The sequence below is a fragment of the Haemorhous mexicanus genome, chromosome 25 (assembly GCF_027477595.1).
Source record: "Haemorhous mexicanus isolate bHaeMex1 chromosome 25, bHaeMex1.pri, whole genome shotgun sequence".
NCBI lineage: Eukaryota > Metazoa > Chordata > Aves > Passeriformes > Fringillidae > Haemorhous > Haemorhous mexicanus.
Window position 1 is genome coordinate 6,531,533 of NC_082365.1, and position 14,477 is coordinate 6,546,009.

General features: G+C 54.1%; 2 protein-coding genes across 4 annotated transcripts in view; one reads left to right on the forward strand and one right to left on the reverse strand.

The window, feature by feature from the left end:
* Nucleotides 1-8,917, forward strand: part of PPFIA4 (PTPRF interacting protein alpha 4) — a 59,678-nt gene extending 50,761 nt beyond the window's left edge. For 2 of the 3 annotated variants that reach the window (XM_059867670.1, XM_059867671.1), the window contains 8 exons: nt 870-932; nt 3,129-3,304; nt 4,023-4,120; nt 4,728-4,903; nt 5,127-5,195; nt 5,787-5,964; nt 7,276-7,363; nt 7,783-8,917. In XM_059867670.1, coding sequence (XP_059723653.1) covers nt 870-932; nt 3,129-3,304; nt 4,023-4,120; nt 4,728-4,903; nt 5,127-5,195; nt 5,787-5,964; nt 7,276-7,334 — 819 coding nt within the window. In that variant the 3' untranslated portion in view covers nt 7,335-7,363; nt 7,783-8,917. Of the gene's footprint in view, nt 1-869; nt 933-2,221; nt 2,249-3,128; nt 3,305-4,022; nt 4,121-4,727; nt 4,904-5,126; nt 5,196-5,786; nt 5,965-7,275; nt 7,364-7,782 lie in introns of all 3 variants that reach the window. The other variant, XM_059867669.1, reaches the window with a different exon arrangement.
* Nucleotides 8,918-9,193: 276 nt separating this feature from the next.
* On the reverse strand, nt 9,194-13,999 carry MYOG (myogenin). The gene is made up of 3 exons (XM_059867608.1): nt 13,475-13,999; nt 10,588-10,669; nt 9,194-9,787 (listed from the first exon to the last, which is right to left on the reverse strand). The coding sequence occupies exons 1-3, from the start codon at nt 13,940-13,942 to the stop codon at nt 9,666-9,668; spliced, it is 672 nt and encodes a 223-aa protein (XP_059723591.1). The 5' UTR covers nt 13,943-13,999; the 3' UTR covers nt 9,194-9,665.
* Nucleotides 14,000-14,477: the final 478 nt, after the last annotated feature.

A 14,477-nucleotide genomic window follows, 5' to 3' on the forward strand; every position in this document is an offset into this window, starting at 1 on the left:
CTGCTCTGTGTGTCTGCATGGACAGCCCAGGGTCCTCTTGGGCATTGGGGTGTCACCAGGTTGAGCTGCAAGGATGTGGGGTGTCCCCAGGACAGCTTCAGCGCATGGTGGTCTGATCATCCACCAGCCTGAGCCAGGCTTGGTTCCAGCACAGTTGGTGCTGACAGAGGCTGGACATGAACCCAGGTGTGTTCAGGTGGGCAGAAAGGCCAAGGGCACTTGGCCTTTCCCAGCACTGTGGTGGCAGCAGGCCCAGGGCAGTCCCCATCCCCTGTGCTGGCACTGCTGGGGTCACACCTGGAATCCTGGGAGACTTCTGGGCATTTGATGACAACAGAGACCTGGAGGGGCTGGAATGTGTCCCGGGAAGGGAACAGAGCTGGGGAAGGGGCTGGAGCACTAGGAGTGGCTGAGGGAGCTGGGAAAGGGGCTCAGCCTGGAGAAAAGGAGGCTCAGGGGGGACCTTGTGACTCTGCACAACTCCTGACAGGAGGGGACAGCCGGGGGGAAGCTGGGCTCTGCTGCCAGGGAACAGGGACAGGAGGAGAGGGAACGGCCTCAAACTGTGCCAGGGGAGGTTCAGGTTGGATACTGGGGAAAGTTCTTCAGTGAAAGGGTGTTGAGGCCCTGGCTCAACTGCCCAGGGCAGTGATGGGGTCGCCATCCCTGGAAGTGTTCAAAAAATGAGTGGATGTGGCACTTGAGGACGTGGTTTAGTGCTGAACATGCTGGTGGTGCTGACTTGGGGGTTGGACTTGATGATATTTTAGCCTTAATAATTCTGTGATTCCATGACTCCATGGTGGTTGTGAACTGAGGCCATGTTTCTGTGGTGGTTTGCTCTGACCCCTCTGCTCTCTTCCCTGCAGTCCTCTGGAAATGTCTGGGTCACCCATGAGGAGATGGAGAACATGGCAACTTCCACCAAGACGGTGAGGCTGGGCAGCCCCCAGGGTGTTGGGGGAAGCCCCCGGGGTGTCGGGGTCTGAGCAGCTCCAGGTGTGTTAACCCAGAAGGAAGGGGATCCCTCACATGTCAGCTCTTGGACAGCACCCTGCAGCTCTTTAGAAACCCTCTGTCAACCTTTATGTCCCAGCAATTTCTAAAACCCCATTAGATTTTTTTTCCCTTGTGGATATACCTGGGTTTCCAGAGCAGCCTGGCTGTTCGGGAGTTAAAGACAAAACCCAGGAGTGATCTCAAGACACATGAGATTCCCAAGCCATTCTGCACCCAAGTCATGGTCCAATCGCCCACTGACCTCAGCATACCCAAATATTTTCCCCATCATGTGTCCCTGCCACCCTGCCACTGCCTGACAGCTTGGGGTCCCTTGCAGGGATGTGTCCATGCTCCCAAAAGCTCTGGCTCCTTTGGAGAGATGGAGCCACACTCCCTTCCCTGCAATCTGATCACCCCCTGTGTGTGTCTCAGAGCAGGGCAGCATTTCAGATTTGGGTGGGAATTGTGTGTCCAAGGCCAGGTTGGCACACCCTGGGATAGTGGAAGGTGTCCCTGCCCATGGCAGGGGTGGAATAGGATGAGCCCTTTAAATCCAAACACGTTTGGGGTTCTCTGAAATATGTATTTTCTTGAAGCTTTTGTTGAGTAGCAGGGATGTGCCACTGTCCCTTGTCAGGTTTTGTGAGCTCTTTTCTGGGGAAAACCAGCATAAGTTGGCAACAGAGGAAATAGCTACAAAATCAGCAAATTGGCTTGGGCAGCCCCCTGTGAGTCATGACAGATGTACTGAAGCTTAATTCTCTTTCATCCATCTGACCTGGGGGGACCTAAGAACTCTCTATGTTTCCCAGGGAAGATGAACAAGCCCCAGGGTCGGTGCCATCTCCAGCCCAAGCCTCATCCCATCTTCTCTTCTTTTTCCTCCTTCTTCTCCTTCTCCTTCTCCTTCTCCTTCTCCTTCTCCTTCTCCTTCTCCTTCTCCTTCTCCTTCTCCTTCTCCTTCTCCTTCTCCTCTTCTCCATCCTGTATTCTTGGTTAGAGAAGGGGTGGGAACCAGGCCCAGCAGGGTCGGGGTGTCCCCAGCACCCTGTGGACAAGGCTGAGGTCCCCAAGCCATAAGAGTGAGCCCTGTCCCTGTGTCCCTCTGTGCTGAGGGGTGCCAGGCTCAGTGTGCATGGCAGGCCCTGTCCCTGTGCAGGGCCACCAGGTACTGACTGCACTGTCCTTTCTGTTGTCATGCTGCGTGTGTCACACTTAGGACACAGAGGAAGGCAGCTGGGCACAGGTGAGGTCCCCGGGTCACTCCTATCTGTGGGTGGTGCATGGGGTGGTTGGGGGTAAGCTGGACATCCCAGGGGATGTTTGGGGCATTGATGTTCACCAAGACTTTGGAGGCTTTACCTACACCCCCTGGCTGCTCTTCTGGGCCATCTCTCAGGTACAGGATGTCCTCCTGGGCCCTTCTCTGCTCCAGGCAGTGGCTTTTCCTGGGACCTCTGTGAGATCCAGAGCCTGTGTTAAGAGCTCCCGCCTGTGTGATCACTCTGCGCTGCAGGCAGGATTCAAGCTGCACACTTGCTTTTCACTTGTTTTGTAGCCCCAAGTCCATATAGATGATTTTTATGAACCAAAAAGGTGGGGGGAAAGAGTCCTGCTTGGATCCACCTTTTCTGGTTTTATCCCTCTCAAATGTTTCCTTCTGATGGATTTTAATTCATTTTTGGACCCAAAATCAATTTGCAGTAGAAGTGAATGGGTGGGGTTTTTTCCCAGAACTGACTTTTTTTTTTTTTGTTTTGAAGTCATAAAACAGAGATTCTTAAAGTAGAGATTCTTAAAAATGGGTTGGGAATGCACTGGAACCTGTTTCTCAGTTGTTTGTCTTTCAGTGAGTGTGTTTTTTCCAGAGGCAGCTGCTCATTAAGTCCAATTATCCCTTGTCATTGCTTTTGGCTATGCTTTGCCTCCTGGGGGGACATGAGTAGGTCATAGACCATGGCCAACAGGACTGTTCCCTCTAGCGCCTTCAGTATCACCCAGGGCTGACTCCTCTAGCCTGGCTTTAGCCTCAGGACAGTGACCCTCCTGGGCTGTCACTGATCTGGGATTCTGCAGCTCCACCAAGCCCTGGGTTCTCCCCAGCTTCTTCATGTGCTTCTGTGCAGACCTTGGCCTATGGGGACATGAACCACGAGTGGATTGGGAACGAGTGGCTGCCCAGCCTGGGTCTGCCCCAGTACCGCAGCTACTTCATGGAATGCCTGGTGGACGCGCGCATGCTGGACCACCTCACCAAGAAGGACCTGAGGGTGCACCTGAAGATGGTGGACAGCTTCCACCGGTGAGTACAAGCCCTCAGAGCTTCCCAGTGTGCACATGGAGCAGAGGAGAGGGGGATTGAGGGATTCTCCCCTGTCTTGTGCAGCCCTGGATGGCTCTTCCAGGCTGGACTCACTGCCCTGAGCTGTGGCAGCTCTTAAGGGCAGTTGTTCTCCTTCACCTCACTCCCTGCTGCAGAATTGCAGAGGACCAGGCCTTCCCCTGGCTGTGAAGCAAACCATGGGCAAAACTTCAGGTTCATCCCAACTGGTGCTCTACTGCTGCCTGCCAGCAGCCCAGTGGGCTGAAGGAGAAGGCTTGTGCCATCCAAGCCATGGCTCCAACATCAGGATCCAACCCTGCCATGGGGTTCCCACTGCCCACCCTGAGCCATGGGTCACCTCCAGGGGTGAGCCCTTCAGCCTGGAGCAGCCCCCATGGGCTGGTTCCCCCTTCCCTCTCCAGCCACCACGTGTGAACATTGTTTGGATATTTACGCTCTCAGAAACAGCTGGAACAGGCTCAAACTGATGGAGTGGGGAATTGCCATGCAAGGGAGGGACATTCCCCATTGTCCAGTTTTGGGTTCTGTCTGTCCCAACCCATCCCTGGCCTGAAGCATCCTTTGGGCATGTGGGAGCACACAGAAAGGGGGGTTCCTACCTGGGTCCCTCACAGCCAGGTGTCCTGGAGGGCTGGGTGACCCCTTGTGTCCCTTGTGTCCCCTTGTGTTGTTGCAGCACCAGCCTCCAGTACGGCATCATGTGCCTCAAGAGGCTCAACTACGACCGAAAAGAGCTCGAAAGGAGGCGAGAGGAGACCCAGCATGAAATCAAAGGTCAGCACCCCCTGTCCAGCTCCAGAATAGGACAGAAACCTCCCAGGAGATATCCAGGGCTGGTCTCTCTTCTATCTCTTATTTTTAACCCATTATTTCTGAGCCCCCAATCCAGTTCTCCTCAGGCACCTTCCTGCTGCTCCAAGTGCCATTATCAGCTGGCCCCAGGCAGGCATGAGGAGGGAGGAGGGGAAGGCAAAGATGCAGCCTGAGCATCCCATGATCTTCTCTGCCCATTTCACTACTCAGGACATCCCTAGCTTGCTCAGCCTCCCCTTCCTCGTCACTGTTGTGACATTCCCTGCGCATCTGGCTGCTGCTTGGATTACATCTCATTATTGATAATGCCCCTAATTACATCAGCAGTCGTTGGTTCTTAGGATTAATTTTCACAGTTGTTTTCTGCCTGTTATTTCAGCTTTGAGCTTGGTAAATTGAATTGAGCTGGTTTTGGCACTTGAGCTCCCAGTTTTGCTGCTGGCTTGGGAAGGAGAGTCCCAGGATCATCCCGGAGCAAAGGGAAAGGGCCTCAGGACATCCCCAGAGCTCCTCAGAGCCACAAGTGTGGTGTGAGGTGGCCCTGAGGCATGCTCTTGCTGTCCTGCAGATGTGTTGGTGTGGACCAATGACCAGGTCATTCACTGGATCCAGTCCATCGGGCTGCGCGAGTATGGGAACAACCTGGTGGAGAGTGGTGTGCACGGGGCCCTGCTGGCCCTCGATGAAAACTTTGACCACAACAGCCTGGCCCTTGTGCTGCAGATTCCCACTCAGAACACACAGGTAGGAGCAGCATCCTTGGGGGATTTTGGAGGAGAGTGGCCAGTGGGGACATGGCTGTGGTGTGACCACACCTGTGTCACCAACTCAGCTCTGCCTTTCAAAGCAGAGCTCTCCTGTGGCATGGGGGCTCTTTCTGTCACACTCAGGCTTTCCTAGAATGGAAGTCTGGGCTGGAAGCACATTCCCCATTGATGGGGGATCATAATTTTTTGGTTAATTGCAGGCTCGACAAGTGCTGGAGAGGGAGTTCAACAACCTGCTCGCCTTGGGCACAGACCGGAGGCTGGATGATGTGAGTGCCAAACCTCTCCATGTCCTGTGTGACTGGGGAAGGACTTGGGGGTGTTGGTGGATGAGAAGCTCAGTGTGCCCTAGCCCCGTGCTCCGGCAGCCCAGAACCCCCCTGTGCTGGGCTGATCCCCCAGCGTGGGCAGGGAGGAAATTTGCCCCTGGGCCCCGGTGAGGTGAGACCCCACCTGCAGAGCTGCCTCTAGCCCCAGGCTCCAATATCAGAAGGACATGGAGCTATTGGGGTGAGTCCAGAGGAAGAGCTCTGAGGGCTGGAGCTCCTCTGCCATGAGTTCAGCATCCCTTGGAGTCTTTACTGGGACTTTTGTGTTGATGTCTCCAAGGCATCTTTGCAGGCAGGCTACAGAGACGATCTGTCCCTTCTTTACAGGGTGCTGTAGAGAGACAGATGAGCTGGAAAGGATAAAGCCAATGCCATGGGATCCTAGCAAGATGTCCTATGTCCTTTGATCCCACACTTTTCTAGATGGTCACCAAGAGCTGGTCACCAAGGATGGGCATACCCTTGTTGTCTCACAGGCCCAGGAGGTGCTGCTGGCACTTACCCCAGCCTGTTACACGCTGTTCCCTGTAGGGCGATGACAAAACCTTCCGTCGGACGCCGTCTTGGCGCAAGCGCTTCCGCCCGCGGGATGTGCACAGCATCAACCTCCTGAGTGGCTCTGCTGAAACCCTCCCCGCCGGCTTCCGTGTCACCAGCCTTGTGCCACTGCCCCCTCCAGCTGCTCCAGCCAAGAAAATGCCCCCGGAAGGTGGGTCAGCCCTTCTCCAGGGGGTCCTCTCCCACCCCTGCTCAGAGTCTTAGGGAATGTGGGGAAGGATGTGCCACCAGGAAAGGAAAGGGGTGGAGGGGAGAGGGAGGAGAAGGAGAAGGAGAAGGAGAAGGAGAAGGAGAAGGACAAGGACAAGGACAAGGACAAGGACAAGGACAAGGACAAGGACAAGGAGGACAAGGAGGACAAGGAGGACAAGGAGGACAAGGAGATGGAAGAGGAGGAGGGGGAGAGGGAGAGGGAGAGGGAGAGGGAGAGGGAGAGGGAGAGGGAGAGGGAGAGGGAGAGGGAGAGGGAGAGGGAGAGGGAGAGGGAGAGGGAGAGGGAGTGACTTGCTGGTCAACCAAGATGCTCAATCCATATGATCCTAAAGGGGTGGCCTGCTGGAAATGTTTTTCTGAAAGGATTACTTCAGACCTGTGTGTGAGTTCTTGGTTATGAACTACAAGAACCACTTAGGGGCCAGGATTGTGGCATGTAGTGGGAATATGTCACCCAGGGGCTGCCAGGATGCAGGAGTCCAGTCTGGGCCAGTTTTCTCCATTCTGGTTTTGGGAACCACCTCCAAAGGGGTGTATTAACTGGCTCCATTTGCCTGAGCTCTCCCAGGGCTGTCAGGACCTGCTGGGACACCCTGCCTGCCCTGCCCGTGGTACTGGCTGTCCTGTTTTATGTCCCAGGATCTGCCCCCACCACACAACTCCTTTCTTCAAGGTGTCTTGGTCCCTTCAAAAGCCATAGGTAGGCAGAAGCTCCAGCCAGGTCACCCCAATCTGTCCCCTGGACCAGGCACTCTGGTCACACTATCCCAAGGCAGCAGCTGCTCCCCACTGGAGCAAAGCTGGCTTAAGCAGACTCAGAAATGAGGATGGGAATGAGAATTAAAAAGCATCTCCAAACCCCAGATTCATCTCTTCTCCTGCCTCCAGTTTTGCTCAGATGTTCCAGCTTTCCATCCAGCAGTTTGGGTCAAGCTTTTGTTTGACCTTTTCCACCCCATTCCTGGAAGCTGCAGTTTCTCTCTGGCTGAAGACAGTGAAACCTGGGACAGAATCCCACCCAGACAGAGAGCAGGGTGCTCACTGCCCAGGAGTGGGGATGGCAAGGGGCAATTTCCCAAATACCCTGGAGCCTCAGGAGCATCTGAGCTGGCCAAACGTGGCTCTTCCTCTGACCCTCATCTTCACATGGCTGCAGTGCCCAGTTGCTGCTCAATAAACACAGGATTTGGGGATGCTGGGGGCTAACTGGAGCACTCACTAATTGCTTTGCTCTTTGGTTCCCTTCCAGTCAGTGCCTCCGGGTCCCCAAGGCTGGAGACCTCCACGGTCCGGACGTACTCGTGCTGAGGGTCAGCGAGATGGGAGCCAAGCCCTGGGTAAGTGCAAGGCCCTGGAGCTGGCTGGGGACCAAGGGCAGAGCAGCAGTCCCAGCAGCACCAAGGCAGGGGGCTGCCCTCACCCAGGTTTGGCCAGGACCAGGGAGACCTCAGTGGTGGGGGAGCTGCTCCTGCCCCAGACTCACAGAGATGATGCAGGAGGGATGCTCAGCGTTCCAGCACGTGTGGTTTGTCTGCTCTTGGACAGACGGCTCCACTGGGGACCCCAGGATGCCATTCCCACTTGGGTGAGGGAAGGATAGTCAAGCACTTCAGGGAGGCTCCTGCTGTGCCTTGGGCCATGGTTGCCCTGTGCCAGGAGGATCCAATGCTGATTCCATCTGGGTTTGTTGGCCGGTGGGTGCACAGGTGGACCTGAGCCAGCATCCTCACAGGGCCTTTCCCACTTTGCTCCTCAGCAAATCCCCATGTCTGTACGCCACGTGCTGGCTGCCTTCCAGGACAAGAGCCCAGCCTGTGCCTGTTACTCGGCCCTGACCCACAGACTGTCACTGCTGTGGACCAACAAGATCTGTCCCTCCTGCTCATGTACCCCTTGCTTCCCCCGGCTCCCGTGGCTCCCACTGTGGCCTGTCCCCCACTTTTCCTGCGCTGGCTGGGCCATGGATATGCTCTGGATGCTGTCCTGGCATGGTTCAATCTGGGGAGCAGCACAGACACCCCCAGAATGTCTGCGATATTTGGAAACCTCTCTCCTGCCTGGTTCACGTTGCCAATCTGCCACGGGGCTGCACTCACTCGCCTGACCCCTGGGCATCGGGGATGCTGCTGGCCACAGGACTTGAAGCCAAGGAAGATTCAGGCTTGTGAAAATCCTCCCTCCAGGGTGGCTGGGCAAGGAGCTGCCCTTGGGGGGGCCGGGGCAGTGCCAGGGCTGGTGCTGGGTGGGGTGAAGGGGGCCCAGCGTGAGGCGAAGAGGGCGGTGTCTGCCCAGGGCTGGGTGGGCAAGGTGCTGATTTTGGTGCTGTCAGGTGCCCTGTTCAGGGGGGCTGTGCCTGGGACCGCCCCACATGGCTCATGGGGACGGTGTCCGGCACCCACAGGAGAGGGGACCCTCCTTGGGTGCCCAGGGAGACAACGGGAGCCCCCTCAACCCCCAGGATGTGCCCACCCTTCCCCTCTGGGTGCAGAGGAGATGCTCTCCCCTCCTGCCTCCTGGCAGGGGTCAATCCAGGAGGCTCTTAACTCTTCCCATTTCTTCCATAGGGTAGGATCTCTTTGTCTCCTCATGCCACGTTTGCCTTGTGTGGCCCCTATTTCTGATGTGATATTTATTGATGGCTGGAATGACCTTATACTTATCATGTGCTGTCTGGAAGTGCAATATCTGAGAGACTCTACAGTCACAGCGTCTTTTTGGTGTATCATTTGCCTAATACAGTACTAAATATTTTTTTAATTTGAAGAGTCAGTGAGCCCTTTATATCAATGCCCTATTTCTTTCATCATATTACTGGTACTGCATGGACTCTAAACCCTTGATCGGGTCAGGAAAGGATGTATGTGTGTTCCAATAAACAGGATTTTAAAACAGTGCTGGCTTTGAGCCTCCTTTGTAGAGCCCAAATTAAAAATATCATTAATCTCTAGCTCTCTCAAGATTTTTGGGGTGCAAGGCTGAACCCCAGTTAAACACTAGTGAAATCAGTGGTCAGTGTAGTGCTAATTGAAGTGTGGCACATCACTTCCCAACTGAGTGAATGTGCTGAGATCCAGCTGGATTTACTGATATGAAAATCTCCAACCTGGATTTGGGAGGAGACCTACACAGGGCAGGACAACAGTAAAGGAAACCCCAAGCTGTCCAAACAAGAATGCCTTTATTTAAAAAAGAATCCAAATAAGTTAGCAAAAATAATAATTAAAAAAACCCTAAATGGCAACTGCACACAGCGTTCAGTAGAAAAGACAGGTGGGCTCTGGGTCAGCACCACCGGACACCGGCTGGACAGAGACCTTGGTCAAGGAGCACCTGGAAAACTCAGCAAAGCGAACCCAGCACACACATTGGCCCTAAACCCGCCCATCCCTGGCTGAGCAGTGGAGCAGGGCCTGGCCCTGGGAAGCCCCTCCAGGACCTGCGGCTGCTGCCCCACCCCACCTCTGCCTGTTCTTCTTGCAACCTGGCAGGAGCGCTCCGAGGAGCAGGGAGGGAGCCGAGTGGTGTCAGCCGTGCAGCCCACAGCTGGAGGGGTGGATGTGATTTCCAGCAGCTGGACCCTTCTGGCATCTCATTCCCACCCCGTTACCATTTCAAGGAGACGCCGGGGTTTGCACCAGCTCAGTTTTGACCCCCCTCCTCCGGGAACGTCACAGCCACGTCCTCCACAGCAATGCTCTCCACGATGGAGGACAGCGAGTGCAGATTGCGCTCCTCGGCTGCCTCATCGGCCAGGAGGTGATCTGGGGAGACAGAGGGGTGAAGACACTGCTGGGAATGGGACCTGTGGGCGCAAGGTATAAGGACACTGCTGGGAATGGGGACTATGGGCTGGAGATGGCTCCTGGTTCTGCTCAAGGGGATGTAGATTAGTGGTGAACATGGCTGAGGGTCAGACTTGATGATCTTTTGCATCCATAACAATTTGTTGATTCTTTTCTACAATTCTATGGCCCCATGATCCTCCACATGGCCAGAAGGACTTAGGGACCTGCTGCCAGCCCCCACCCTGGGGAAGGATGAGAGAGCAACAGGGAGTGGGACTTATAGATCCTTTATAGGTTTTAATCTCCACTGGAAAATGAGATTTAAGTTTCTGCCTTCTGGGGAAAATAACAGGTGGATTTGGCAGGGGTGGGGATAATGGCAAGCATGGAAAAAAAAATCAGCAGCTGCTGAGGGGGTGTAGGGAGGGAAGGGGGGCTGGGGCAGCGCTGGCCAGCCATGCTCAGCTATACCCAGCTGTGCCCAGTGATGCCCAGCCAAGCATGCCAAGCTAAGGGATGGCAACAGATGAAACCCTTGCTGGGGATGAAGGCACCAGGGCTCCAGGCTGCTGCAGCTCCCAGGGGTTGGTGTTTTGGTGAAATCAGGGCTCGGAGAACCCTGAATTGCTGAGAATTGAGCCAAGAAGGTTCTGTAGGATTTCTGAGCTCATCACTCTGCAGCAGTGGAATGGGGAGAGAAGGGCAAGGTTCCTTCTCACTCCCTGCAAAGCCCAGCGAGGCCGTGGGATGCCCCAGGGGCACAAGGAGGGCATTACCTGCAGGGTTGGTGCTGAACTCCAGCTGGCTGCTCCAGTCGGGGCTGCAGGAGGAGCTGCTGGACCCACAGTCGCTGGCTGCCTGCAGGAGCCCAGAGCAACCGTGTGTCACCTCCTCTGGCACAGCCAAACCCCACCAGCATCCCCAAAAACCACCCAGGAGCCCATCCTACAGCACGAAACCTCTGTGGAGGGGGGCATGTCCCTCCCCACCTGGAGGAGCCAACAGCATATGGGGTCCCATAGAACCCATCAGGGCCAGCTTCTTCCTTAACCATAAAGGCTGGAAAAACCTCCTTTTTTTGGGACACTGGCCACAGAGAAATGGGGCTCCCAGCTCACTGCATGCTAAAAGGTGTCTCTTTCCCCACTGATTATGAAAAAGGGCTGGAGACGAACAAATATCCTTGGGCAAAACACCTTTTTACTAAAAATCACCTAATCAGGCTTGTAAAAAATGATACATGGGCTGGATGCCCTCAGGCCATCCTGAAGGGGGGGATTGGGAAAAGCTTTTGGCAGTTTGATTTGTGGATTTGGTGCTGAGTAGTTTTGGAGAAAAGAGCTGACAGCATGAAAAATGAGGGCATTATTCAGCCAGCTCAGAATTCACTTTTTTTGGGTGTGTCTTTGTCTGTGAATGGGTGTCAGCTCAGTTAAAACCCCAAAAGTGATTTATATGAGCAACCCCACAGAACCAACTCTTTGTAGCAGACTAGTATGGCACTTTGGCTCTACAAGCTCATGGCAACACAGGATAATTAATTAACACTTGGACTTATTTCCCATTAGAGCAGGAAATTCTTCCAGGTACGATCATTTTTTTCCCGCAAAATATTGGCTTCTGCATCAGTATGTGGACCCCTGGCTGCACCTGGGAGAAGGGGCAGCTCAGAACAGAAGAGACAAAGGGACAGCTCAGCACAGTTTTGGGCACATTTGCAAATCTAAGTGGATTCTGGGAAGTGGATATTGGATTCTGGTATCCAAGTGGATTCTGGCATTAAAGTGGATACTGGGAAGTCCCACAAATATGTAGGATGGAGCCTAAATACTTTTTCATTCCTTTATTCAGCATTAAATTGGACTACCTGGATACCTACTGGTTTGGTCCTTAAAATCCCTCAGTCTGGAAGGAGATGAGGGATTCCCTCTTCTGGGCCTCTGATAAAGTCCTTCCATATCTGTATCTGTACCTGTATCTGTATCTATACCTATATATATATATATATATCTGTATCTGTATCTATCTGAATCTATATCTGTACGGATCTCTCTCTCTCTCTCTCTCTCTATATATATATATATCTCTATATATCTATGTGTCATATTTATATCCATATCTACATTACCTATTTCTGTATCTATATCATCCATATCTACATTATCTATATCTCCATAATCTGTATCTATAGATATACCTGTATATCATTTATATATAAATGTTTATAGATAATCTATATAATCTTTATCACTGTCTAAATTACCTCTATATAATCTATCTCTATAATTTGTATCTATCTCTATAGCTATCATATCCATATCAATTTCATCTCTAATTTGTCTATATGATCTCTGGATCTATAGAACCAATATCATCAATGCCTCTACCAATACATACCCCTACATCTATGTTTTTCATCTCTCCTGAGACCTGTGGCTGTAGTTTCAGCTCTCTGTGCATTCACAGATCCAAACCTCAGAGCAGCAGGGAAGCACACGCCCAGCCACCCACAGGAATCAGGGGGCAGGTGAAAATACCTCTCAAAAACTTGGTTAAATGACTAAACTCTTGTGGAGTGACAGGTCCTGGCTCTCTGGGGGTGGTGGCAGGACATAGCTACTGAGTGTCCTTAGCCAATGCCCAAATGGGCCCCTTTGGTCCTAGAAACCAGAGCTGTCCCTATGCCATCCCTCTCATCCCTTCCTCTGCCTGGGTGTGAACAGGGAGTGTTAATTTTATTTTATATTTTAGGCTTTATATTTTTTGTATATTTCATTTTTGTATTTCTATTTTTGTGTTTAGTATTTATTATTATTAATTGTTATGTTGTATTTTCATTTAGTTTAGTTCTATGTTGTTTCCTTCATTTTCACCATTCCCACCCCTCCCCAGCCCAGGCCCACGTGTCACTCACATGCACGGCCCCAGTGCAGCCATTCTCAGGGACAGAGTGGCAGTGGCCCCTTTCCCACAGGGATGTGAGCACTCAGCAGGGTTGGATCATTGTCTCCGTGCCCCCATGCAGGACACATATCCACCAGTGTCCCAAAATGGCAATGTCTGTTCACCCCCAGCAGGACCCAGGGCCCAGAGCCTCTGCTTGGGGTTACCGCCACAGGGCATCACCCCACAGAGCCATGTCCCCATAGAGAATCCCTCCCCTATGGTATCACTCCTATAGGCCTTAACCCTGAAATGGCATCAACCCCTTAAAGCATCATCCCATAATGCATCACCTGTGTAGAATGGACACCCCAAAATGACATCACCCCCACAGAACCTCATTCCCATATGGCATCAACCCCATAGAGTGTCACCCCCATATGGCATAACCTCCATAGGGCATTGTCCCCTTATAGCATCTCTGCCATAGAATGGCACTCCAAAATGACCCCAGGCATCACTCCCATAGAGCATCACCCCTAAATGGCATCCCGTACAGAGCCTCATCCCATAGAGTATCACCCCATAGAAAGTCACCTTCATAAGGCATTGTCCCCACAGAGCATCAGCCCCATATGGCCCCCCTCCCATGGAGTGTCACCCCGAAATGGCATCACGCCCGTAGAGCGTCACCCCCACAGCCATCACCCCACGGGGCACCCCCTCCCTCAGCTGCTGCCAACCCCGGTCGGGGAGCCGGGGCCAGCCGGGGGCACTCACGGCGGGCTGGGGCCGGAAGCGCAGCTCCCGCTGGTCCCGCTCCTGCTGGTTGAGGGAGCTGAGCAGGCTCTGCAGCCGCTCGATGTACTGGATGGCGCTGCGCAGGATCTCCACCTTGGGCAGCCGCTGGTTGGGGTTCAGGAGGGTGCTGCGCTTCAGAGCCTCGAACGCCTCGTTCACCTTCTTGAGCCGCCGCTTCTCCCGCAGCGTGGCCGCGCGCCGCCGGTCCATGGACACGGATTTCCTCTTGCACACCTTGCAGGCCCAGGGCAGGCACTGCCCGGGACAGTGCTCGGCCAGCGCCTCCTTGTCCTCCAGAGCCGCCCTGCCCTCGGCGCACAGGGCCGCCTCGGCGCGCTCGGGGAACGCCGCGGGCTCGTAGGCCTGCAAGCGGGAGCCCAGAAAGTTTTCCCCATCGTAAAACCTCTGCTCCGGGAAGAAATACGGGTTGGTCTCGAAGAGCTCCATAGGCGGCTCGGGGACGTGTGCGCAGCTCGGCGACGGCTGCTCCCTCTCCCCGCGCCAACTGCTTGGTGCCATTTAAACCCCGGCGCTGGCATTAAATCACAAGGATAAATATAGAAAACCCAAAGGAAACCTGACCCCCCCCTAAGCTGCTGCCTCACATCAAAACTTGTCCGCCTGATTCTATGTGCTCTCCCCACGGGGATTACAGTGCCCGGCCCGGCGGGGCTGGGGGGGCTGGCACAGCTCGGCTGGACCCGAACAAGGGCTTTGTGTGAGCCCCGAGGTGTCACTGGGGATGGCGGGCGGCTGCCAGCTCCCCCCCGGCATTCCTGCCTCATCTTGTCCCTTCACTTATGGCTGGGCTGGGGGAACAGTGGTGGCCTCGTGGCCGGTCTGCCTGACCAGGGCAACCCCATCCCTTCAGGCTGCCCTCCTGGATCCCTCGGTATCCCAAATCTGTACCTTCCCTGCAGTGGGATTCAACACCAGCATAGCATCGTCCCCTTTGCAGCCCTTCCCACCGCCCGATCCCGCT